We start from the raw sequence: 24,965 nt of genomic DNA, 5'->3' as shown, positions 1-24,965 counted from the left end.
GGGAGTGGTGACGTGATCATCACCTAGGGGCAGTTAGTCATATGTCTTTAAATTGTTTTCACACGTGTGTTATGAGTACGTGTTATAAAGGTAACGAATGTTTTACACCAATAGTTTAAAGGGACATTCCTGAGTTTGCTGCATTGTAACATGTTTCCAACTAATAAAATATTTCTACGATTAAACTTACATATTAAATATATTTTCTTGTTTAGAATATCAGTGTCTGTATAGTCAGCGTGTTTCTGGTCGTCTTAATATTTGTAAGAAGCCCAAACTGGATTTTGTCTTCAAATAATTTCGTACGTACGACAAAAAACATATTTTAGGAAAGAAATGAAATTTAACCTAATACAAATATTACAACGATCAGAAACAGGTTTAATATACAGCCTCTAATATTTTATGCAGAAAAATATATTTGATATCTAATGATAATCGTTAAAAAGTCTCTGTTAGTGGATAACATCTTAAAAATTGCAGGAAACTCAGGAATGTCCCTTTAATAATAAAAAAAAAGAAGAAAAAAGAAGAAGAGAGAATGGTTGGATTTATTTGTGTGTGCGTATATATGTGCGTGTGTGTATGTATGCCTTAAATTGCAACAATGATCACTAATTAACTAATTACTGAAATAATACCTTTACTCACAATAGTGACTTTCAGTTTACAACATAACACATAGAGAGTTCGCTTTCAGGCATATTTTTAATTCAACTTGTTGCACGAAATAAAACCCAAAAGTAAACAGTTTTTAAAACTTCAAATAAAAAGAAAGTACATATTTAAAGAGAAAGGAGAACATATTTCGAATACTCTGCAAGTGTGGTTCATTTGTGTCACGGATCAGGCAGGTGCCTGTAACCTATGGAAGGAGTTTTCAGATATTTGAACTCCCCATAAACCTCCACCTCACATATTGCCATTGTTCTCAATCTAGGATCATTCTCTAGGATCACGTGATTCGCTACACGCGCCTCTCCTGAACAGAGCGCCGTAATATAGTATCCCGCGTCGAACCTCTGGCGGCCAGTCTTGCATGCCACTGCGTTGCGAGCATTTGTGTCCGAATTATAAAGTATAATAACAGCATTCTCGACCGTATAAGAACCTGAAAAATAGAGAACAAAAAATAGTTTTAACTTTTTGTACTTACATATGGTAAATTCTTACAACATAAGATTATTGTCCTAATGAAAGTTATTTTTAATATACCTCGAAACGGGTCGTAACAAATATCGTTTTAATGTGTTGTTTTCGTAGTGTCAGACTACTGTGAGCAAGTAACGATGAAAACACGTGTGCCATTGTAGTCACGTGACCAGTGGCATGTGCAAAACTACTTTTGCCTCAATGGTCGGGTCACGTGGGCTCCGATGGGCTTCAAATGAAGTGTCGGTAGGAATATCAGCCAATTTTCAACCCTGAATACGCTTGTTTAATTCTATTTCAGGCCCGAAGCCAATGGGGAGTCGGGGGAAGGGAAATCTTTTTTCAATATTCGTCAACGCAAAATTGCACCTCAAACGTGGCAAAATAATTTAGTTCGATGTGTCGTGCCTCACCATAAGCCTAAACGACCCCCCCCCCAAAAAAAAAAAAAAAAAAAAAAAAAAAAACACACACACAAAAACCCCCCAAAACAAACAACAACAAACAAACAAAAAACAACAACAACAACAAAACAACAACACCCCCCCCCCAAAAAAAAAAAAAACCCACAAAAATCCTGGCTACGGGCCTGTATTTATTGCGTAAACAAACAAAAAAGTTTGTTTTGTTCAACGACACCACTAGAGCACATTGATTTATTAATAATCGGCTATTGGATGTCAAACATAAGTCATTTTTGAAAGCCATAGAGAGGAAACCCGCTATGTTTTCAATAGTAGCAAGGGATCTTTTATATGCACCATTCCACAGACAGGATAGTACATACCACGTCCTTTGATATAACAGTCGTGGTGCACTGGCTGGAACGAGAAATAGCCCAATAAGCCCACCAACGGGGATCGATCCCAAACCGACCGCGCATCAAGCGAGCGCTTTACCACTGGGCTACGCCCCACCCCTTAATTGCGCTAACAATACACTTAGTTAACGGGGAACCTCCAATAAGTTTCTCTTTCTGAATACAATATTAAACGATGACAAAACGCCCCAATTTGATTAAAATTAGCTCTACTAGTCTCACCAGTAGATCTAACAGCATTGCGTGGACTCCCATGTTCAGGTGACATTTCATCTATAAATAACAATTTAAATATCGACCAATTACACTTCGCCTTTTATAACGTTATTCGGGAGCATACAAATTTTAAAAATATCGGTCGAGACTATTTATGCAATAGGCGAACTTGTTGGTCTATTTCAACATTGAAAAAACAGGGGGAAAAGTGCAGTAATAAACTCTGGATTGTATACTAGTATAAAGAGATTTTATGGCTATACCATGACAGTTTTTTTTCGTAATGTTTTTAACATGCTCCTATACCACTAAGGTTTCGAGCATGTCTACCTCGGGTTCGACCTCTGGAGGCCAGGGGCCCAATCCGGGGCAGAATTACTTAGGTCAATTTTGAAATTAAGCCAATGGGGATATTGGGACTTTAAAGTTATAATTTTGATGCGCCATTTCTAATAAAATGAAAATTAATAAATAAAAAATAAAAAGTTTTTGTTATAAATTTTGATCGCCATTTTTGATCGGGCGTTTCTAAATTTAAAATATATGCCATACAGAGTTCTCTAGGTTAGCCCTAAAAGTTTGGTGGAGGTTATTTTCCCAGGAGGTTGGGCAGAGGCCACAGGAAGTTTAGTTAGTAGGGGACAGAGTGTTATAAGGGGCACCCATCGTATCGGGAACTTCAGTGTGGCCGGAACAGGGGAGGGCCCCGAGGGGGGGGGGAAGGAGGCAGTCCCCCGGACATTCCTATCTCCCCCTACGGCCGAAACCGCCTACGCCCTATGGCCCTAACCTACTTCCGGTGGCATCCTCCCCCCCCCCCCCCAGTACTCCCCCCAGCCAACCCAACCGTCGTGCCCTCCAGTCTCGTTGCCCCCTTGAGGTTGAGATCCAGCGGTTGGATTACTAGGAGAGAGATCCATTAGGTCCGCTGGTAAACTGGCAGAGGAAAGGAAAGTTTGCGTCCGGTGAGTCTGGCAGAGCGAAAACGTATTCCGATGATCCGAAAGTCCAGAGGCGCCTCTCTGTTGACCACGGGAAGCAAAACGTTATGTCATTCATCAGACGCTGTGACTCTTCAATTTAGAACACTAGAGGATGCAAACGGGGTATAGTACCAGGTTCCACCAACTAGGATAGGAGCAGCGCACCGCCCTATTGAGTTCCGACTTCGTCTTGAAACGTATTTTATATAAACTTTTATATTAAAATTATTTTGCGGCATACTTCGTAATTCACCCGAATTATTTCGTGTACCCTCGGTATAATCCCGAATGTTTTCTCTTTTTTTTCAGATCACTGGCATGATTTTGCAAGTAAGGTTTTGATTGGTCGAGTGAAAGGTCAACTGGACATGAGCTCCAACGGGCTGCTGTTATATCCACATGTAATAGTGGAGCTAATTTTAATTAGATTGGAAACGCACATACTAACGTTTCACTGCTGGGCCTCTTCTGAACGCGATACTCGTGCGAGTTTTCTGCCAGTTTACGTGGTATTAATATTAGATTATCATCTTATTGATTAAATTAACCAAAACATGTAGTGTTGCTAAATATATAAATATTCGTCCATGAATGAATCAACCAGTCGTGAAATCAAAAGTTGCGCTATAAAACTTCCGGGTTTTCTCGTTTGTGATTGCTCGCTAAACTAGGCAATTTTAATTGAGTAGGTCTCGCTATTGAAATTAATCTTTGAACAAATATTTTATTTTTTGCGTGAATTTTGATATCAAATTTATATTTATCAGCTTTGAAAAATGTATTTCAGGAAAACGTGTTACGCATGCGTATTATAGACAAACCAATTCACCCCAAGTTTACAAATATGTTTACATTTTAAATGCCCTACAACGTTTAATTAAAACATATTTGCGAATGTCATCCACCACTATGTTTATCAGTAAGCTTCGTAGAATATATTTAGCCTGGAGGACTGTTTTTAACATTACCATCACAAATATTTCTAAACGACTTTCATGTTTTTGTCTAGTCCAGTATAATAATAAATTTATTTTGCCTAAGACTATCTTATATAATTAAAGGGACATTCCTGAGTTTTCTGCAATTTTTAAGCTGTGATCGACAGATACTTTTTAACGATTGTAATTACATATCAAATATATTTTTTTTCTGCATAAAATATTAGTTGGCTGTATATTAAACGTATTTCTAATCGTTCTAATATTTGTACCAGGTAAATTTCATTTTATTTCCTAAAACATTTTTATTTCGTACGTACGAACTTAATTGAAGACAAAATCCAGTTTGGACTTCTTACCAATATTAAAACGACCAGAAACACATTGACTATACAGACATTGATATTCTAAACAAGAAAATATACTCTGTCAAAAAAAAAAAAAACGCATAGAAGATAGGGAAAGAAGAAAAATGCTTGATTTTACCAAATATTTTTTGTTTGTACAATGTTGCTGAATGACCATGTTTGTTAATGTTCCTGGAATGGGACAGCATGCCCAAATGCACCCTAAAACAAATTTCACGCACGTTGTGGCACGTTGTGCGACAATTGCAGGAAATCGGCGTGAAATGGTCAGATTTTGGCGAATGCACGTGAAACTCGGGGAAAAGATTGGGATAGTGATGGGTATTTAAAGCTGCAATGCTCGCAATGATGCCTCATTTCCATTTCGACGTAGACGAGTTACAAGATGCCAAGACTAAGCCTGCCGAATCGAAACATTGCAATATTCCGCCTCCAGTTAGGTGAATCGCAGTCAGCAGTCGCACGCCACATGAACGTCCATCAGAGCACCATTTCACGTCTCTGGGACAGGTACCAAAAGTTTCAATCAGCTGAAAACCGGACCAAAAGTGGAAGACCTCGCATAACAACTGCAGCACAAGATCGCTACATCCGGGTTCTGCACTTGCGTTACCGAACTGCCACAGCAACGAACACTGCTGGACGTATACCTAGTTTGAGAAGGTTGTCTTCACAAACCATTCGGAACCGACTTCGAGAAGATGGTTTACGGGCTAGGAGACCGTATGTTGGCCCCGTCCTGCGACTTCAACATGTTCGCTGGTGCACGAATGTACAGGGGTGGAACTTGGGAAACTGGCGGCGAGTATGGTTCAGCAACGAGTCACGTTTCCTTCTACAGCGACGTGATGGACGACCGCAATGAACGTTTTGCTAACAACTTTGACAGATTCGGTGGAGGAAGTGTTATGATGTGGGGAGCCATCTCATACACCGGCAAAAGTGAACTTGTGTTCGTGCAAGGCAACCTGACAGCTATATGCTACCGGGATGAAATTCTTCGCCGTCACAGCTTCCTATTTTGGATCGACGGAGAGAGCTCTTTCAGCAGGACGATGCCAGGCCGCATACGGCACGTGTAACAATGGATTTCCTACAGAATGAGAACATTAATGTGCTGCCATGACCAGCAAGATCGCCAGATCTCAACCCCATTAAACATCTATGGGACGAACTGGACAGACGTGTACGCCAGTGTGTCCCGGAGCCTCAGACGCTTCCGCAACTGCCACATGCACTGCAGGAAGAATGGGCTAGATTCTACGTGCCCGGAGTCAGAGACTCATTTTGTCTATGCCAAGGAGATGTCGCACAGTGATTGCTGCTGCTGGTGGCCATACAAGGTACATATTTCAGCGCCCTCGTGCGACGCTGTTTGGTGACGAAAACGCCTCCACTGACGTCAGTCCATAGCAAGAACATTGTCACATACTCATGTCAAATTTGACTGTGATAAGATCATAAATAACGAAATTATGTCACTTTGTATTAAAGAGATAATTCCATGAATATTTCGCCTATGCGTTTCTTTTTAGACAGAGTATATATTTAATATGTAAGTTTAATCGTAGAAATATTTTATTTGTTGGAAACATCTTACAATGTAGCAAATTCGGGAATGTCCCTTTAAATCCATCAAGAAATTAAATTTTCATATGTAAATCATGGTTCCCGTTAATATCTGTAACACACACCAAGCAGCCGCAGATCAACATAGACCCCCACTGTAATTCATCACGGACAAGAAGCGGACATGTTCTGAAACAATCGTAAACTGTTTCATCCATCGCTGATATTATAGCCAATTGTTGCTTACTGACTTTTCCGTTGGCGGGACAGATATGCAGATAACATGTTCCGTAAAATTTTTTCGTAAACTATGAAACCCAATTTTCAACTACACCAATGCGATTCCATAAAAATATTCAGCACGACATTTAGTCGTAAACAGTATATACCAATTTTCAGTTGCTCCAATCCGTCTGTAGCAATGTTCCCCCAACTATTAATAATACTATAAAAAAAATGTCACTTGGTATGCGACGATCGGCAGCATGTTACACATTCTATGGGAACCAGGCTTAGTTACAGCAGTATGCTTACCCAAGTTACCACTTGCTGCCAGATACACGACCTTGTCCACGAGCACGTATCTATCATACATATCGACGATCAGAATGACAGGGTAGGATGAAAAGTAGGTAGGACATGCTGTTGAGTTATATTGACTGGAGATATCGCCGTCAACGATGTGATTCCATGGATGCAATATTGTATTATTTGTATTGTTTCCATGAGCTTCACCTATATATCCTTTCGTACCAAGAGCCCAGTTCCGATCTGAAAGAAAAAACCCACAAAAACTTGTCAAATGCTAATTAACTTCAATTTGGCGATTAATTAGACAAAAAGGCTAATTCGAAATTCGCGTGTCCTTTGTAATCCACAACCATTTTAGCTTTCTGACTAATTGGGGGGGGGGGGGGGGGGGGATAATAATAATAATAATAATAATAATAATAATATATATATATATATATATATATATATATATATATATATATATAGTGTTCGAGATTAAAAAATTGGGGCAGTACCCCAGTTGAATAAAACAAACAAAAATATATATAGTCATTTATTAGTAGTTGGACTATCACATAGTGAAAATATATACAATTAAAAACACACATTTTTATTACATTTTTATATATTATACTCTGTGTGTGTGTGTGTGTGTGTGTGTGTGTGTGTGTGTGTGTGTGTGATGCTGTTTTGTTATAATGTATTGTTTTGTTATAATGTATGACATTAAAATACCTTCATCAAGATACCATGTAATACTAATAGTTTAATTCTGAGATTGTACCGGATTTCAATTTCAACCACGACACATGTCTATATATACACACACATATCGGTTACGTAATTGACAGTTATAAATTTATTTTTTATTTTTTATTATTTGTTTTAGCAAAGCAAACATTTTTCTGAATATTCGTAGTTCTAAACAAGACTACGAAACTGATCTAGACTGGTTGTTTAAGTACATTTTAAAAAGACAGAAAGAAGCCATTAAAATGATAGTGTATTTCTGGTATTATATTCTTTGGAAAAAATGTTAACATATTATAAAAAATAGCTACTTGTCATTGGAGAAAACCAGAATCCTTAAATTATATTCGTCTTACGTTATTTTCTGCAAAATAAATTGATAAAGTGACAAAGATATTTAATTTTTGATTTAAAATTGTTCAAATATCATATTGTAGCCTGTGATAATAGAGACTACCTAAGGCCAAATATAGTATGTTTGGCCACTCACATAGACACACATAACGTGTCAACTAGTATTTGACTGAATCTGTTTCTTTCATTTTTAGGACTGTGAGCAGTACTGCCATGCTGTACAACCACATAAAAGACTTGCTTGTTTGTAGAGGAATTCAACATAACCTTGTGATCATGTTTCATAAATCCATAGATAATGTAACATCTGAAAAAATATTAGATAATTTCAAAAACAGGGACAGTACATTAAGGGTTTTATTTTCTACAATAGCCTTTGGGATGGGGATACAAATTCGAGATGTAACAGTTATTATTTATTGGGGGGTCCCAAAATCCATTTTAAGCTACTGGCAAGAGGTTGGGAGGGCAGGGAGGGACGGCCATCAAGCATATGCAATTTGCTATGCTTATGGCCGTAGCATGGATGAAAGATATACGTCCGAAAGTATGATTGCAGTGTCTAAGGGTGTGATAGCGGGCGAAAAGTGTCCACGAATGGAAGTTCTGCGAGCGTTGTCTGTTAAAGGAATGGATGCCATAGAACTGCAAACAGCTGGTACATGTGATGGGAGATGTATGACAAAGTGTGCATGTTGCCTTTGTGTTTGTTGTAGTGTGTGTTTCGATAAGTGTGCATGTGTCCATATGGGAAAAGACAGGATTGGGTGATTGAAGAAAAATGCAGGGGGTGGGGTGGTGCAGAAGAGGCTGTTGGGTGTAACCCATGTATTTTTCAAAAACTAAGTTTCAGTTACATTTTGATACATGTATTATACATGTTAATTTTTTTATTTGCATTATTGGTGTTTATATGCATTTACAGCAATGGGGGGTGGGGGGGGGGGTGTAGGGGTGGGGTGGTGTAGCAGAGGTTGTTGGGTGTAACCCATGTATTTTTAAAAAGTTTCAGTTACATTTTGATACATGTATTATACATGTTAATATTTTTATTTGTATTATTGGTGTCTGATAATATCTATTTCTTTGTCCCATGAAAAACACATTTTTAGCTTTGTTCATATTTATGCGCGCGCACACACACACACACACACACACACACACACAGTATAATATATAGAAATGTAATAAAAATGTGTGCTTTTAATTGTATATATTTTCACTATGTGATAGTCCAACTACTAATAAATGACTATATATATATTTTTTTTTTTTTTCAGTTATTTATATCAATTTATTTAATGTTTAGCATTAATGCAAAGTGACTCATATAAGATGCAAGTCAAAACATACAATTTCACTAGAAAAAATGGACCGCCAATAAAGGTGGAATGTACACAATAATAATAACAATCTTTAGAACAGACTATACAATGATATTCAGCCATTTAAAAAACAACAACAGGTGTTTGGATTTTTACGAACATTCGATATTAGTGTCAGAATCCGTCCTGTAAAATTTCCAGTGCTGATTTATTTACTCACCGTCGAGATTCAAACAACGCCAGTAGACGTTTTGAATCTCAATCGGGACTAAAAAATGGCATGACGGGCAAGATCGTTTAGTGTGTGTGTGTGTGTGTGTGTGTGTGAGACGCGTGCGCATGGGTGGGGGGGGAGGAGGGTTTGGGGGTCTAACCCCCCCTGCTCAAGGCGAATTTTTTTTTCATCTCCCGATTTTTTTACATTCCTGTGAAAGTAGCTCGGCTAGCCAGCAGAAAACACCTCAGAATAGCCCTGGAAGGGGTCAATTTTTCACAATTTTCGGGGGGAGGACCCCCAGACCCACCGCCACGGGCTTCGCGCCCGCGGCGCTCGCGGTGTCGGGGCTTCGCGAGACACCTCGACCCCCCCCCTGCAAAATTTCCTGCGCACGCCCCTGTGTGTGTGTGTGTGTGTGTGTGTGTGTGTATATATATATATATATATATATATATATATATATCTGTGTGTGTGTGTGTGTGTGTGTGTATATGATTCGTCACGGGTGTTTGTTAATATGGAAAATATCAACATAGTTTACGTTAATCGGTATTAGCCGAGACAAATACATATTAACTAGACGAGGATGGTATTTTACATATTATAAACACGCGTATCAAATTCCATTTATCCTATAAGGCTTCTAAATAACTTTTTCATTCGATATTTAGTAAATTACGGTACTCAAGACGCCTCTATCGGTAATATGATGTCAACGTTACGCTCAGGTATACAATTCAATTTAATCATTTACTTTCGTATATGAATTATACAGACATGAATAATAATACCAACATCATAAAAAATACATGTTATAATGGTTACAATATCCTAGCACAATTATACAGGTCTTGTTGCATATACATATACAAACAAACAAATATATATATAGTGCTTATAAAAAGTAGGGAATATTCCCCATAGCTAAACTCTGTACCACTGAAATGAATGAAGTCACCATTTATTTCACCATTAACATGCGCATAACTTACATGTTATGGGCACTGCATGTCATTGGTTTTAACGACATGACATATGTTTAGGTCCCACAATAAATATTATGCCAGTCATGGTGGTGGGGGTAGAGAGAGAGAGAGAGAGAGAGAGAGAGAGAGAGAGAGAGAGAGAGAGAGAGAGAGAGAGAGAGAGAGAGAGAGAGGACGCCAGAGAAAGAGACAGAAAGAGCGAGACCCAGAGAGAGAGAGAGAGAGAGAGAGAGAGAGAGAGAGAGAGAGAGAGAGAGAGAGAGAGAGAGAGAGAGACAGACAGACAGACAGACAGACAGACATACAGACTTATATATACGTACTTCCTGGAGTTCCATACACTTCAACCTCGCACATCGAGAGTGTGTCCCCATCGTATGCTGGGTGTTTCACTATCTGTATACTACTAGCAAGCGGCGTAGGGGGACACTTGAAGCCAATTACGTCGCCTGGTTTCGGTGGTTTCATTAAGTTTTCACACGCAGTTTTACTATCTACCAATACAGCTACATTAGGAACATGATTCTCTATAAAAATAGAACATAACATTTAGATATAATAGAATTTCTAGTCTTATCCGCACATATAAAAAGGCTTTTATTTTCGATAACGTAAATGTAAATGCATCGTACATAAACAAAACAACATGTAAACACACTGTTTGTACGCTGTCCTGTAAAATTGTGAAAACTAGATGTCCTGAAATGCAACTTCCTGTATTCTACCTATTCTATATTTAGTACCAATAATATTTTTGATGTAGAATTATTGGGTGGAGGGGTATGTCTAGAGTCCACCAGACCTCCCCCCCCCCCTTGCTCCGCCGTGTCTGAGCATGAATTTTCCAAAATACTCGATTCTGATTGGTCATTTACCTTAAATTAGCTCTATTAATCTATCTTAACCTATACCTCTTAATTTAATTAGTCCGTTTTAGGCCAAGCTAAATAAATTTCTCTGGTCAGCGCGCGCGTCGATTTTGCCCGTCGCGCGTCAATTTTTTTTTTTTTTAAATTTCCCGCGGTATGACGTTGATTTTTGCCGAGCTTTTCTTACTATGACATAAAACCACAATTGGAGCTAAAATGCCATCACGCATTCATAGGACGTGCATTCTGATTTCAATTTAAATATGCCCTTATTTCGGTATCAAATATATCCACCTTTTCTGTGCAATCCATGCTTTTAAAACAAATCCCAAAACCCCGGCAGAGACCAACCTTTTTTTTGGAGGGTCTGGTGTGGTGGGGGCTTAATTAGCTCGCGTAGGAATATTAATCTGTTTGCAACAAAAATGACAGCTACGTTTGACATTGGAACGCTACAGGAAGTTTTCGATTCGATTTTCGAAAGAGAGATCCACTCCGAATGATCTGAGGACGACATCAAACAGGAAATATTTTATGTAACGACGCACTCAACACATTTAAAAAAAAAACAAAAAAAACATTCTGGATATATTTTTAAGGTCCACACAGCTATTGAGAGAGGAAACCGGCTGTCATCACTTCATGAGCTACTCTTTTCGATTAGCAGCTAGGGATCTTTTATATGCACCATCCAGCAAACAGAATATCACATACCACGGCCGTTGATATACCAGTCGTGGTGCACTGGCTGGAACAAGAAATAGCCCGATGGGGATCGATCGCAGACCGACCGTGCATCAAGCGAGCTCTGTAGCACTGAGCTACGTCCTGCCAACAGATTCAAAGGGAACAAAATGCCTACAGTACAACTGAAGAAAAGAAAGGAAGGTAGTACACACATTGTATTTTTAACAAGACGAGTGTAAATCTAGAGTTTACAGAACAATAGCAAACGGAAAATTTATATTATATATATTATCTTATTATCCGTAGTTCAAGATATACGGGAGAATATAACCAGTATGACACATGTGCAAATAATGATTTCACGTGTACAACGAATGACGTCATTTTGGGAAGCGACGTCATACAATAATTCGGCTTCCCCTGTCAAAATAATCACTTAAATGACGTCATTTCCATGTTTTTTTTTCCAGTTAGGTTTGACATTGTCCTACCTTGTTATTCATAAAAATAATAGTATGGATAACATGGATAATAAAGAAATCATTACACTCGCGTGTGAATCGTATTGATTTTAAAAGTACCTTTTGTCAAATATATCAGGGGCGTCAAAAACAATTACAAGTTGGTAATCCATGAAAGCAATGTATATGTTGAGATCTATACTATGCGAGCGCCAAGAAAGAGAAAAAACCTTCCTGGCTCAAAAAGTGGTATGGCGATGGCTGTACCGCTTCCAACGGCTTTGTATATACAACAATACCGTTGAATATGTTGTATTTACTATGTACGAAACCAAAACAAGTGTGCGAAAATTGACTGTCGTCGACCTTTATAAATCTTGTTCTGAAAACCGATTACCTCCCTACCCTACGTTCATGAATTTATGAAATGATTTAGTAAATTATCAACCGACTGAGCAACGTTTTGTTTTAATAGACTGGTTGGCTACTAAATTTCTCCAGAAAACACGTATTGTATGAAACTTGTATGGTTGTGAAATAATGAAGTAAACACTTTCATGTCGGTAACATCATTTCTCTACTTGTTCATATAGTTTGTGGAAATGTAATCATGATTCTTGACAATGTATTCGCATTCGTAATCAATAGATTTCAATTTTCATGTAAACGTAATCGTGGCATTCTTAAAGGGACATACCCTAGTTTTTAAACACTAAGGCATATTCTTCACTATTAGAGCCGTTTATGATCACTGAAATCAAACATTACTTATATTTTATTGTTCAGATTATTCATATTTCCGTACAACCGAAGTGTTTCTGGTCATCCTGGTGTTTCTAATGCCACAAAATACTTTTTTCATATTTTTTAAAAACGCACGTGCGTCTGAGAAGTAATGCTTATTGAATCGCGTTTCAGTCAATTTTTTATGGGAATTTCAACGTCACAGACTCTTGTTTCACTCTATGGTATCAAAATGTTCAGGTTTGTAAATTAACCAAACTTAGTGTCCAGTTTTGCGGGTTGAAACTAGGGTCTAGGTGAAAAATATGCTTTAGTGTTTAAAATCTAGTCTGTCCCTTTAAGAAATTGTAAACGTAATTGATAACTTTTGTCAAATAATCGCCCAATCTCTGCTACATGGATTGTCTAAACATCAAATCGTTAATGTCAGTCTGTAATGGAGTACCCCCCCCCCCCCCCCACAAGCACCACCCCTCTCCTGGACTCAAGCCTGCGGTCATGTCTGTAGGTGCAAGTTTGAGCATAAGATAATTAATTTAGGAAGTCAAAGGACAAAAGGATTAAAGAACACTTAAATAAAATGTTTGCAATTTGTGAAATGAAAATTGTAAATATACATTGTTCACAAAACGGGCTTTTGAATCTTTTGATGAGAGACAGGTCACCATGCACCCCCCCCCCCCCCCCCCCCCCCCCCCCCGTGATCCGCCCATGTACCTGTACTGTGCGCATACACTTCCACTTCACAGAAGACAATAGCATCGTTGTCTTCCTTCAGACCCTCCTTCCGGATTCTCACATGCCGCGCGTCCCGGGCAGGTTTACAGAAGAATGTGCCGGATTCATTGACCTTTGATACCTGATGATGACACACATTAGGATCGTGGTCGAAGTCCATTATAGTTTCAATATAGAAGTCGAAAAGATTATCATCTAAAAAGTAAAGAATTAAAGGCATATGGTCACGGATTGAAGGACCTTATTTCTCTAAAAATTGATAATAACTAAAAATTACATTAATTGTTGGAAACCAAATCTAGCTATTGCATCACCTTAACTGAACCATGATGGAGTGAAATCCATGTCAACCCTCTCGGCAATTTTAGTTTTTGAATTATGGACCATTGCCATAATTAAATTATTTTTACATGATATCATTAATAAATGGAGTATGGTTTTTATGAAGATGGTTGAATAAAGTACATTTAGGGACAAATCAAATTATTTTTGTTCAGGTAATACTTTATTAGACCATGTTCTGTCAGCTCACTACTGACCTGACATTCTGGTAGCGTTTTGCTGCTGAAGGTAGAAACACAAAACATCAACCAGCACAGCGAGCAAACGGGACAACAATCGGTGCCAGTATGTTATGCCAGTAGTACTGACCAGTGACCCTCTCTTGAACAATATGGAATGGTGTTCTGACAGTCATAGAGATGCCACCCCACGTCATAACTGAACCACCAACAAAGCTGTCATGTTTCGACGCTGTACACACTATTGGTGCCTGTTTATCATGTGGCGATTCGTTAACGGTGGCACAGCACGTGGTCTCCGAGCATGCAGATGAGCTGCATGTAGACGATTTCTAATCAGTCACCAATCACTCGGAACCCAGTAGCCAAGTGTAACTGAGCAGCGATTTGAGTCGCTGTTTGACTCCATTTCGTAGAACCTGGTTTCTGATAAATTGATCCTGTGTAGTTGATCTGGGACACCCTGAACGGGGGTCGATCATTAACATTTTGGGTCTGCTGGTATCTGTTCCATATAGGTTGCATATCACAGACGGCCAAACATTGAACATATTGGCTACACCACGCTGAATTCTACCAGTTTTGAATCATGCCAAGAGCCCTAAGGCGTTCTTCACGTCGTAGACGCAGCATCACTAATTCAACGACAAACAATGCATAACATCCAAAGAATACAGGTTAACTGATCATGAGATTGAGCAAAATTAACAGTAGTAATCACTCAAGCAGATGAATCGATCACTCTGTGAAGTGGCCAAATCGTTAATGACTCCCTATTGCATGGGGCTACTGCGTGTTGCACGAGCACATTTTCGGCTGTATTTGTGTGTTAGGTTGTAAAACCATGGATGTTCTTTCATAGGCAGTACTTTTTGAAAACCTATCTCTCTTCCAATCACTGGTAACGGCATTTGAATTTTATATTCCCCTACTTTTGTTGAAGAGTATAACGCAACTTGTATGAAAACAGAGTTAATGCATATCACGTTTTGAAAACAACAACAACTCTCTTTTTCGTTTTCAACTAGGATATATTGTGTTGTGCGGCAAAACAGCATCTTTTCACCTAGCCCTCACTGTACGGTTTACTATGGAGGCTTACATAAGTTAAAATATTTGGAAATAGTCTATATCGCGTCTTCATAAATTCATTCATACATACATACATACATACATACATACATACATATCTATGTATATAACAGTCAACCTCGACATACATACAATATATAGATATTCATACATCAATACATACTAGTCAGTGCCAGGTCTCCCCACTGTTTCATGCACATAAGCGGGATCGACCGCGTAACTTGTAGACCCCATGCATATAGTTGGGTTAAAGAGCATCCTTTTTATGGATGCCTCAATAGCTCAAAAGGTATCGTGGCAAGTCTGCAAAGTTGCGGGCGATTCGGTGCCATAGGTTCGAGTCCCAGCAACGGCACAGGACAATTTATGAGGCCAGAAAGGATTTAATTATCCCCTGCGCCAGTGCATTAATATCTATGTATGTAACAGTCAACCTCGACATAAATACGATATATAGATATTCATACATCATTACATACATACATAGACAGACACATGCATACAAAGAACCTGTTTCTGCCAGTCTCTATACAATGTGATTTTGTTTTTCGTTTTTAATAAATACTGTATTTTTTTTTTTAACTAGCTAATATATCAGAATACATACCGCAAGAATGGCATTGGTAGCACGTATAGATTTTGACCTCTGAAACCTTCGCTGTCCTATGCAGGTCCACCCTCCACCATGGCCATTTGTCACCCGGGGCTGTTTGTTGACATGATCCTTTTAAATGACAGTTAAAGATGCCATCAACTGCTGCATGAGGTATCGATTCCTTATGTTCTGACGACAGAAATGTAGGCATCCCCCATGCCAAGTTATCTGTGTCGACTGAAACATGCCAAAGTACTGTTTGTTAAATATAAATTCACTAATATCGTGGCCATCCAGTTATCACCCGTCCCCTACATAATGTAGCGATCTGCAAACCTGATACCAACTTTAGCACATGATTTTAATTAGTACGCAAACGTCATTGCTCTCTATGTGCTCTATAAAAGTCCACAGATGAATGGAATGAATGAATGGATTAATGTTTAACGACACCCCAGAAAAAAAGAGAGAAAAAACCCCCCACACAGTTGAATGGGTGCGTGTGCAATGTGGCTTATATATGTTAGCAAATATCCTATAATTATTCAAAGTAAAAACTACACTACAAAATACAGAAACATTTAAATTACCACATAATGATAAACTGTAAACATAATCAGCGTAAAACCACTATCAATTACCACAGAGACACTGCCATCTGAACAACAAAACCGCAATACATGTCAGGCCACCGATCTTATCAGAGGTCGGACTCTGGATGGGCGTGTTCGAAACCCTAGTGGTATATGGGCACGTTAAACTGGTTATCTATCTATCGTAATACATTAACAAGGAGAAGGCCGTATCTCTGCACAATGCAGAGTCGAATGGGCATTTGGCAAACTAGCGGTTGATTCCATGAATCTCTAATTAAGTGCCTCATCAACAGAATATCCTTTACTGGATATTTCGTCTTTCTGGCACCACCACAAAGAGGACTCCCACACCCAACCAAGTTTACTAAATCAAAACTAGCACAGGACAGAACACATTGGAATAAGTACAGCTGTGATGACAACGCTCATGAATCACTGTAAAAACAGTGCTGATATATCAGGTCTTTGCGAGCATATCGTGCTCAACCGGTGGCACCAGTCATGCGTACTGGCACCTGATGACAACACTCATGAATCACTGTAAAAACAGTGCTGATATCAGGTCTTTGCGAGCATATCATGCCCCATCGGTGGCACCAGTCATGAGTACTGGCACCTGATGACAACGCTCATGAATCACTGTAAAAACAGTGCTGATATCAGGTCTGTGCGAGCATATCGTGCCCCACCAGTGGCACCAGTCATGAGTACTGGCACCTGATGACAACACTCATGAATCACTGTAAAAACAGTGCTGATATCAGGTCTTTGCGAGCATATCGTGCCCCATCGGTGGCACCAGTCATGAGTACTGGCACCATAGCTGTCAAGTCTGTCACTTCATCTAAAATGATGACAAAACAAAACCGGAACATCATAACCGTGGTGGATTGACTTCTGCAGATGCCAGAATGTTTGAAATCTCCTTACAATGAGCATGCCCTAAGCTATCTTAGAAGTTCTGATATGTAGACACCAACAGCTGGAGCACAAAGTATATTGCTCCACATAAAGAAAACAATGACTACTGCAAAGTTGAGGTCATTGCTTTTGTCATTCAGCTTAGTTTGGAGGCCAGTGTTGTTTTGTCTATATGCATATATTGAGGTAAGAAACTGATTTTTCTTTTGTTTCTAACGTTTGTAGGTCAGTCAATTAAAAGTAATCTGAATGATAACATATCACCAATATAGCAGAAAGTAAAGTTGAAAGTTCTGATTCATATGCATAGAGAAACAAATTTGCGAGTTGTGGAGCACAATAATTGGGGGTGGGATATAGCACAGTGGTAAAGCACTTGGTTGATGCACGGTCGATTTGGGATCGATCCCCGTCGGTGGACCCATTTGGGCTATTTTTCGTTCCAGCCAGTGTACCACGACTGGTATATCAAAGGCCGTGGTATGTATTACCCTGTCTGTGGGATGGTACATATAAAAGATCCCTTGCTGCTAATCAAAAAGAGTAGGCCATGAATAAATAAAATATTCCCTTCCTTCCTTGGAGTACAATTGATGACCATTGAAATTCCTATTGGATTCGGATCCCAGTCGAGACATGGGATTTTTAATGCAGATACCGACTCCAAACCCTGCGCCTATAATTTACTTTTCATCTGACCGGCCTCGGTGGCGTCGTGGTTAGACCATCGGTCCACAGGCTGGTAGGTACTGGGTTCGGATCCCAGTCGAGGCATGGGATTTTTAATCCAGATACCGACTCCAAACCCTGAGTGAGTGCTCCGCAAGGCTCATTGGGTAGGTGTAAACCACTTGCACCGACCAGTGATCCATAACTGGTTCAACAAAGGCCATGGTTTGTGCTATCCTGCCTGTGGGAAGCGCAAATAAAAGATCTCTTGTAGCCCATGTTGTGGCGACAGCGGGTTTCCTCTCTCAATATATGTGTGGTCCTTAACCATATGTCTGACGCCATATAACCGTAAATAAAATGTGTTGAGTGCGTCGTTCAATAAAACATTTCTTTCTTTCTTTAATTTTCATCTGCTATTTGTATTGTTAATGTGTTTAAGGTGTAGGATCAAAATTATGGATATCGTCATATGTTGCCATCAGTAATAACATTGGTTAAAATAACTTCTTACACAGCCGTTGGTGAGAATAACCATGCGTTATTTATGATAACACATACTTGTTTACACACGTACATGTGTTAATAATCTCAAGACCTTACGCCTGGCTGCTCCTAGGGGGTGACTAGGTCACCAATGCCATATATCCAATGAAAAACAACACGATGGAAATCGATTACACTGTGATGTATAGTTAACCTGACAATCATGTGTCTGTGACGCGTACGTCAGCTACATGCACAAGTACAAGGGTCGTAAATATATCTGAGTCGAAAAAGATGTAAACATTTGCTTAATACCTGGTTTTTGAAGATATGTAAGAAATAGAATAATATATTCGTGCCCGCTAGATACCATTTATCTCATAACTCGTTGTTTAAAAACGTATCGAACTCGTTTTCGCTCATGGGATACAATTTTAGATCCATTTTAAAACAACTCGCTCTGAGGTAAATGGTATCTAACGGCCACTCATTAATTATTCTCTATATAACAGACTGTGGGTGGCAGTAACATTATAATCGTAAGATGTACATGATCAAAATTAGAAGGCGCGTCAACGTCATAAACAACGTCGCTCAGCTCATACAGGCCTTTCTTCCTGAGTGGAATAACATCCCACAGAGGACCATAAACAACGTCGCTCAGCTCATACAGGCCTTTCTTCCTGAGTGGAATAACATCCCACAGAGGACCATAAACAACGTCGCTCAGCTCATACAGACCTTTCTTCCTGAGTGGAATAACATCCCACAGAGGACCATAAACAACGTCGCTCAGCTCATACAGGCCTTTCTTCCTGAGTGGAATAACATCCCACAGAGGACCATAAACAACGTCGCTCAGCTCATACAGGCCTTTCTTCCTGAGTGGAATAACATCCCACAGAGGACCATAAACAACTTGATTGGATCAATGGTAACAAGAATTAGAGCAGCGACTACAGCCTGGGATGGGAACATACGCTATTGATGTGGATCCAGAAATGGCGTAGGGCACTCACATTTTAACGCCTAAAATTCAAACAATGAAATAATCATCAATAAAGATCTGAAATATTTACCATTGAAAACAAACTTGCGTTTGGTTTTCGTCAGTATAGTAAACAAACGCAGTGATTTAAGGCAAGGCGCTTCGCTTAGACCAGACTGACTTGTAAAAAGACACAAAGTCAAGATCAGTTATAAGTATTTAACCAAACATATTTTAGGTTGTATTAAAGGCATATTGTCACAGACCACTGACCTATTTAATGATCTAATAAATAATTACCTGAACAATAATAATTTGATTTGTCTCTAAATGTACTTTATTCAACCATCTTCATAACCACCATACTCCATTTATTAATTACATTTTGTAAAAATAATTGAATTATGGCAATGGTCCATAATTAAAAAAAAAAAAAATCGCCGAGAAAGGTAACATGGATTTCACTCCATCATGGTTCAGCTAAGGTGATGCGACAGCTAGATTTGGTTCCAACAATTAATGTAATTTTTATTTATTATCCATTTTTAAAGAAATAAGTTCCTTAAATCCGTGACAGTATGCCTTTAACAGGACAAAAAGAGGATTTAGTATCACTAATATGTTCGAGCACAAATGACCACCCATGAATGTAAAATGAGGTCACAGTGATAATTTCATTTTCTTTGGAACTACGTGATTTGTGTTTTTATCTTAGATGGGATAGTCTACTTAACTAATAGTATTACATAATGATTTACGTTAATAAACCGTGTCGGTGGATATGATCCATTATCATCTTAGGGGTTACGGGCTATTTTTTTTTTTTTTTAAAGTTTAATTTCTTTGAGCAAAATGGTGACACGAGTTATGATTCAGTACATGTAAAAAAAAAAAGGCATGAGTTCGACCCGTAACCCCCCCCCCCCCCCCCCCCCCCCCCAATGGTTAGGGTAGTTTTAGGTATCGGATTAGGGTTAATCTTTAGCGATTTTAATATAGAGGGGTACGGGTCGAACTCTTTCCAAAAAAAAGCAACACAATTGAATATCCTGTGATGTTAATAACATTTCTTTAATAATGATATCGGTCTAATGAAAGGTGAAATTTTGCCACAGATTTTGTATTCTTTTTATGTAAATGATAAAGAAAATGCATTCATTGATAACATGTGTCCGGATTATGAGCGAAAGGAACTAAGTCTATATTTATTACTATACGCTGATGATATGGTGATTTTTAAAAAAACGACTGACGGTCTTCACTAAATGTTAACCACTTTATGTTACTATAATATAAAATGGGGTTTGTGTCTTAATGTTGAAAAAACGAAAATAGTGGTTTTCAGAAAGAGTGTGATTATGAAAAATGGTATTATAATGATTTGTTACTCGAGGCTGTAGATCAGTTTACTTATCTCGGATTAGGTTTTAATTATAATGGTAAATTTACGCATGCGATCAATTTATTGACAGATCAGAGACGAAAAGCCATATATGCATTAAAGATAAATACAAATAAGTTAATGTTAAACCATAGGTCTTCTTTGTCTTTATTTGATACATACATAGCAAGTATTTTGAATTATTGTGCCGAGATTTGGGTTTTTTACAAGGCAAACTGTACAGAGAATTTACACATAGAATTTTGTATGAATATTCTAAATGTTAAAAGTTCCACTACTACTATTATGCTATATTTTGAATTAGGTAGATATCCCCGTTTGTATACTCGTAAGTACCGTATGATAAAATATTGGTTTAAATTATTGAGCACAAAGAATTGTATCTTATATTCTGCATATGTGGAACTTAGATCAAAATCTGATACAGGTAATAACTGGGCAAGACAAATAAGGCAAATACTGTGTTCGTTAGGTTTATATGAACTGTGGTGTAACCAAGAAGCATTAAACTATAATTTTCATTTGTCATTAATAAAACAGAGAATTATGGACCAGTGTAAGCAAGATCTTAATAGGCTCCTGGACACGTCTATCAAATGTTCATATTTGTATAAATATTTAGTAAAAGAGCTTATTTTACAAAATTACCTGATGAAACCTTTTCCAAGTCTATATAAAAAATGCATTACAAAGATAAGATTATCATCACATAGTTTAGCTATTGAAGTTGGTCGCTATCATAACATAAGTAGATCTAAATGATTGTGTTTCTTGTGTAAAATAGGTGAAATTGAGGACGAGTTTCATGCGATATTATGTTGTCCTTTTTTCAGTGATTATAGAATTTTATATATCAAGAAATATTATAGAATCTACCCATCTATGTTTAAATTGATAGAATTACTAAGAACTAACAATGTGAATGATTTATTTAAATTAGAGAAATATCTGTCCAGAATGTTTAAAAGACGAGAATCAATAGTTAAATAGTCTATATACAGAGTTCTATACAAAAGCATTTATATTCTCCGCGTCCTTTTCATGCCAACATCTTCCATTGTGTCATTGCTGTATATGTATTTGTATGTATGACTGATGAACTGTAAATGTTCAAGGTTAATAAATGAATTGAATTGAATAATACTAGTACGTATTCGTTCTATGTGCAGAAAGCGGTGTCGCTGCTAGGCAACGTCTGCTAATTTACCAAATACACACATACCAAGCAATATACATCGTTGTTCAGTTATTTCTTTGTTTTGTTCCCAGTTTGTCAATGGGGGTTTATATTATATACTTATTTCTAGCTTACTGATATGGGTGTTATTGTAGAAGATTGCGACACATGTCTGTGTCATCATTCTGCAAAAGTCAACAGACGAGTATACACACGTTTCTTCAGTTCGAAGACTAAGATCTAATGTGACGTGTTACATATTACGTAATTAACTGCTCACAAGAGGGCAGCTTCAGACTAATGGTGCAATATGGCCGCAATATATCGTAACAGTCACATTTTGACCGCTTTATTAATTAAACATACCAAAATATTTGTTGATATTAAGCAATAATGTGCATAAATATCGTTGAACGTGCATACCATTCCAAAAGACTTTCCTGATTGTTCCTTTATGAGGCACATAGTTTAAGAAAACATTGTTATCATTGCTGATCATCTCATTTCAGAGCTCCTACAAAACTGTTGTTGGCCCATATGAACGAAATGTGAAGTGAAGAGACAGAGTTACATATATGTGTTTTGTTTATACATCGGCTGATTTAGCCGAATACAAATGAAGCTGCATTTGTATTCGGCTAAATTTTATTAAAAACAAAATAACAGAACAGAACAGAACAAAGCAGTTATCTATTTACACTCGAATCAGTATACCGTCACTTTAAGGAGGCTTACAACCATCTTTTGCAGTTGCAGTAAAAATGCAAAAATATAATGGCAAGTATATCATACTGTAACATACGAACACAGCAATATGAGGTATGGATGGTGATAGGGTAATTGTTATAGACTATACAATTCAGATTACCTATTTTCGTCCCAAACACCTCCACTTCACACAGGGCAATGTCATCATGTTCTGCTTCTTGTTTCCGTATTCTAACAAATCGACCTGTTAGAGATGGTTTACAGGGAAACAAGCCATGGTCATCAAGCACTTCTAGTTGGTAATGACAGACGGGAGGCGTCTTTTCAACTGGAGACATCATAACTTCAACATAGAACTTACTTATATACTCGCCTGCAAATTAAGGAAGTTAAAAATTAAACATGTACATTACAAAATCAAAATGATCCGTCCTATGAACTAGTATCTGGTATCGTATATATATATATATATATATATATATATATATATATATATATATATATATATATATATATATATATATAATAACAAGATGTCAGTATCGTGTTGGACCTCCTTGGGCGTCAGTACAATATGCATTAAAGCTCTGTCGCTTGGTTCTTATTGTTCTTACGTGCTACAATTGGCGTCACAGTGTCGGGTCAGACTATTCGTCACAGACTGCATAAATGTAACATACACGTCTGTCGAACCTACGTTACCCCACATTTGACAAACGATACAAAATGCTGCCAGACGTCAATGGTGTACACATCGTAGGCACTGGGCTGACAGGAGTTGGGCTCGGGTAATGTTTTCAGATGAGTCCAGATCGACTTCCATGATCGACGACAGCGTGTCCCAATGAACACTACGTCAACGTCTATTTTCGTCCTCATGATCGATTTCGAGGAGGGTCCGTTATAGTGTGAGGAGGCATCACCATGACTACCAGAACCCATCTGCATATTGGTCATGGGAGGGTCACTGGGCAGTACTAACCCATCTGCATATTGGTCATGGGAGGGTCACTGGGCAGTACTAACCCATCTGCATATTGGTCATGGGAGGGTCACTGGGCAGTACTAACCCATCTGCATATTGTTCATGGGAGGGTCACTGGGCAGTACTAACCCATCTGCATATTGGTCATGGGAGGGTCACTGGGCAGTACTAACCCATCTGCATATTGGTCATGGGAGGGTCACTGGGCAGTACTAACCCATCTGCATATTGGTCATGGGAGGGTCACTGGGCAGTACTAACCCATCTGCATATTGTTCATGGGAGGGTCACTGGGCAGTACTAACCCATCTGCATATTGTTCATGGGAGGGTCACTGGGCAGTACTAACGTGACAACATCCTTGCATTAATCGTTGTGCACTTCACATGTCAGGCAGGACGCCATGTTTTTTCCAGGACATCAACGCCCTTGCTCAACTGGTCACTACATATCTGCAGCAACAGAACATCACCACACTACCGTGGCCAGTCCTATCTTAGACGAACGACGTCTCCGAGAACGTCAACGTCAGCCAACCATCTTGACTGAATTAGGCGTTGCTCTCCAAGAGGAATGAGACAGGGCCCCCAATATGTCGGATTCATGCAGGCTTGGCGAACCGCGGTGCTTTTACCCGTTACTAGTGCAAATATTGAAAACGTCAAATTGACAAGCATCACCCCAGTTGCGTATCTGTGTCTACTCTGGACCTATATCACTTTCATGGCTATAATTGTTAATGCCTATATTTTGTCACATGAGTGCTTGTATTTTAATATTGCAATACGAAATTGTTGTATGTGAATATCCACTGTTATTTTGAACATTGTATGTGAATATATACTACTTATGTTGAATATATATATATATATATATATCAGTATATACATGTACCTAAATTGGCATAATAAATGTATTTGCCATGTAAGAGACTTATACTTCTTCCAAATGGTGAAATTAAACTTTTTAAATCATTACAACAACTTACAGGACGATTATGTTTTATATTTTAGATTAATTAGCTATATTCCTATGCTATGGCTTTGCAAGATAAAGAACCAAAGGTATAATATGTAAATTTATATATATATATATTTATTTAAAATCCATTCCGTCCAATCTGTCACGAATTAGT

The 24,965-nt window shown here is 38.3% G+C and overlaps 1 protein-coding gene across 1 annotated transcript; it reads right to left on the bottom strand.

The window, feature by feature from the left end:
• Positions 1-694: 694 nt before the first annotated feature.
• LOC121377411 lies at positions 695-23,212 on the bottom strand. Its single transcript, XM_041505390.1, has 6 exons — positions 23,006-23,212; positions 15,911-16,135; positions 13,670-13,885; positions 10,515-10,718; positions 6,581-6,817; positions 695-1,111 (listed from the first exon to the last, which is right to left on the bottom strand). The coding sequence occupies exons 1-6, from the start codon at positions 23,184-23,186 to the stop codon at positions 840-842; spliced, it is 1,335 nt and encodes a 444-aa protein (XP_041361324.1). The 5' UTR covers positions 23,187-23,212; the 3' UTR covers positions 695-839.
• Positions 23,213-24,965: the final 1,753 nt, after the last annotated feature.

Source organism: Gigantopelta aegis, chromosome 7, assembly GCF_016097555.1.
Source record: "Gigantopelta aegis isolate Gae_Host chromosome 7, Gae_host_genome, whole genome shotgun sequence".
Classification (NCBI taxonomy): domain Eukaryota; kingdom Metazoa; phylum Mollusca; class Gastropoda; order Neomphalida; family Peltospiridae; genus Gigantopelta; species Gigantopelta aegis.
This window is presented reverse-complemented; position numbering and strand designations above follow the sequence as displayed.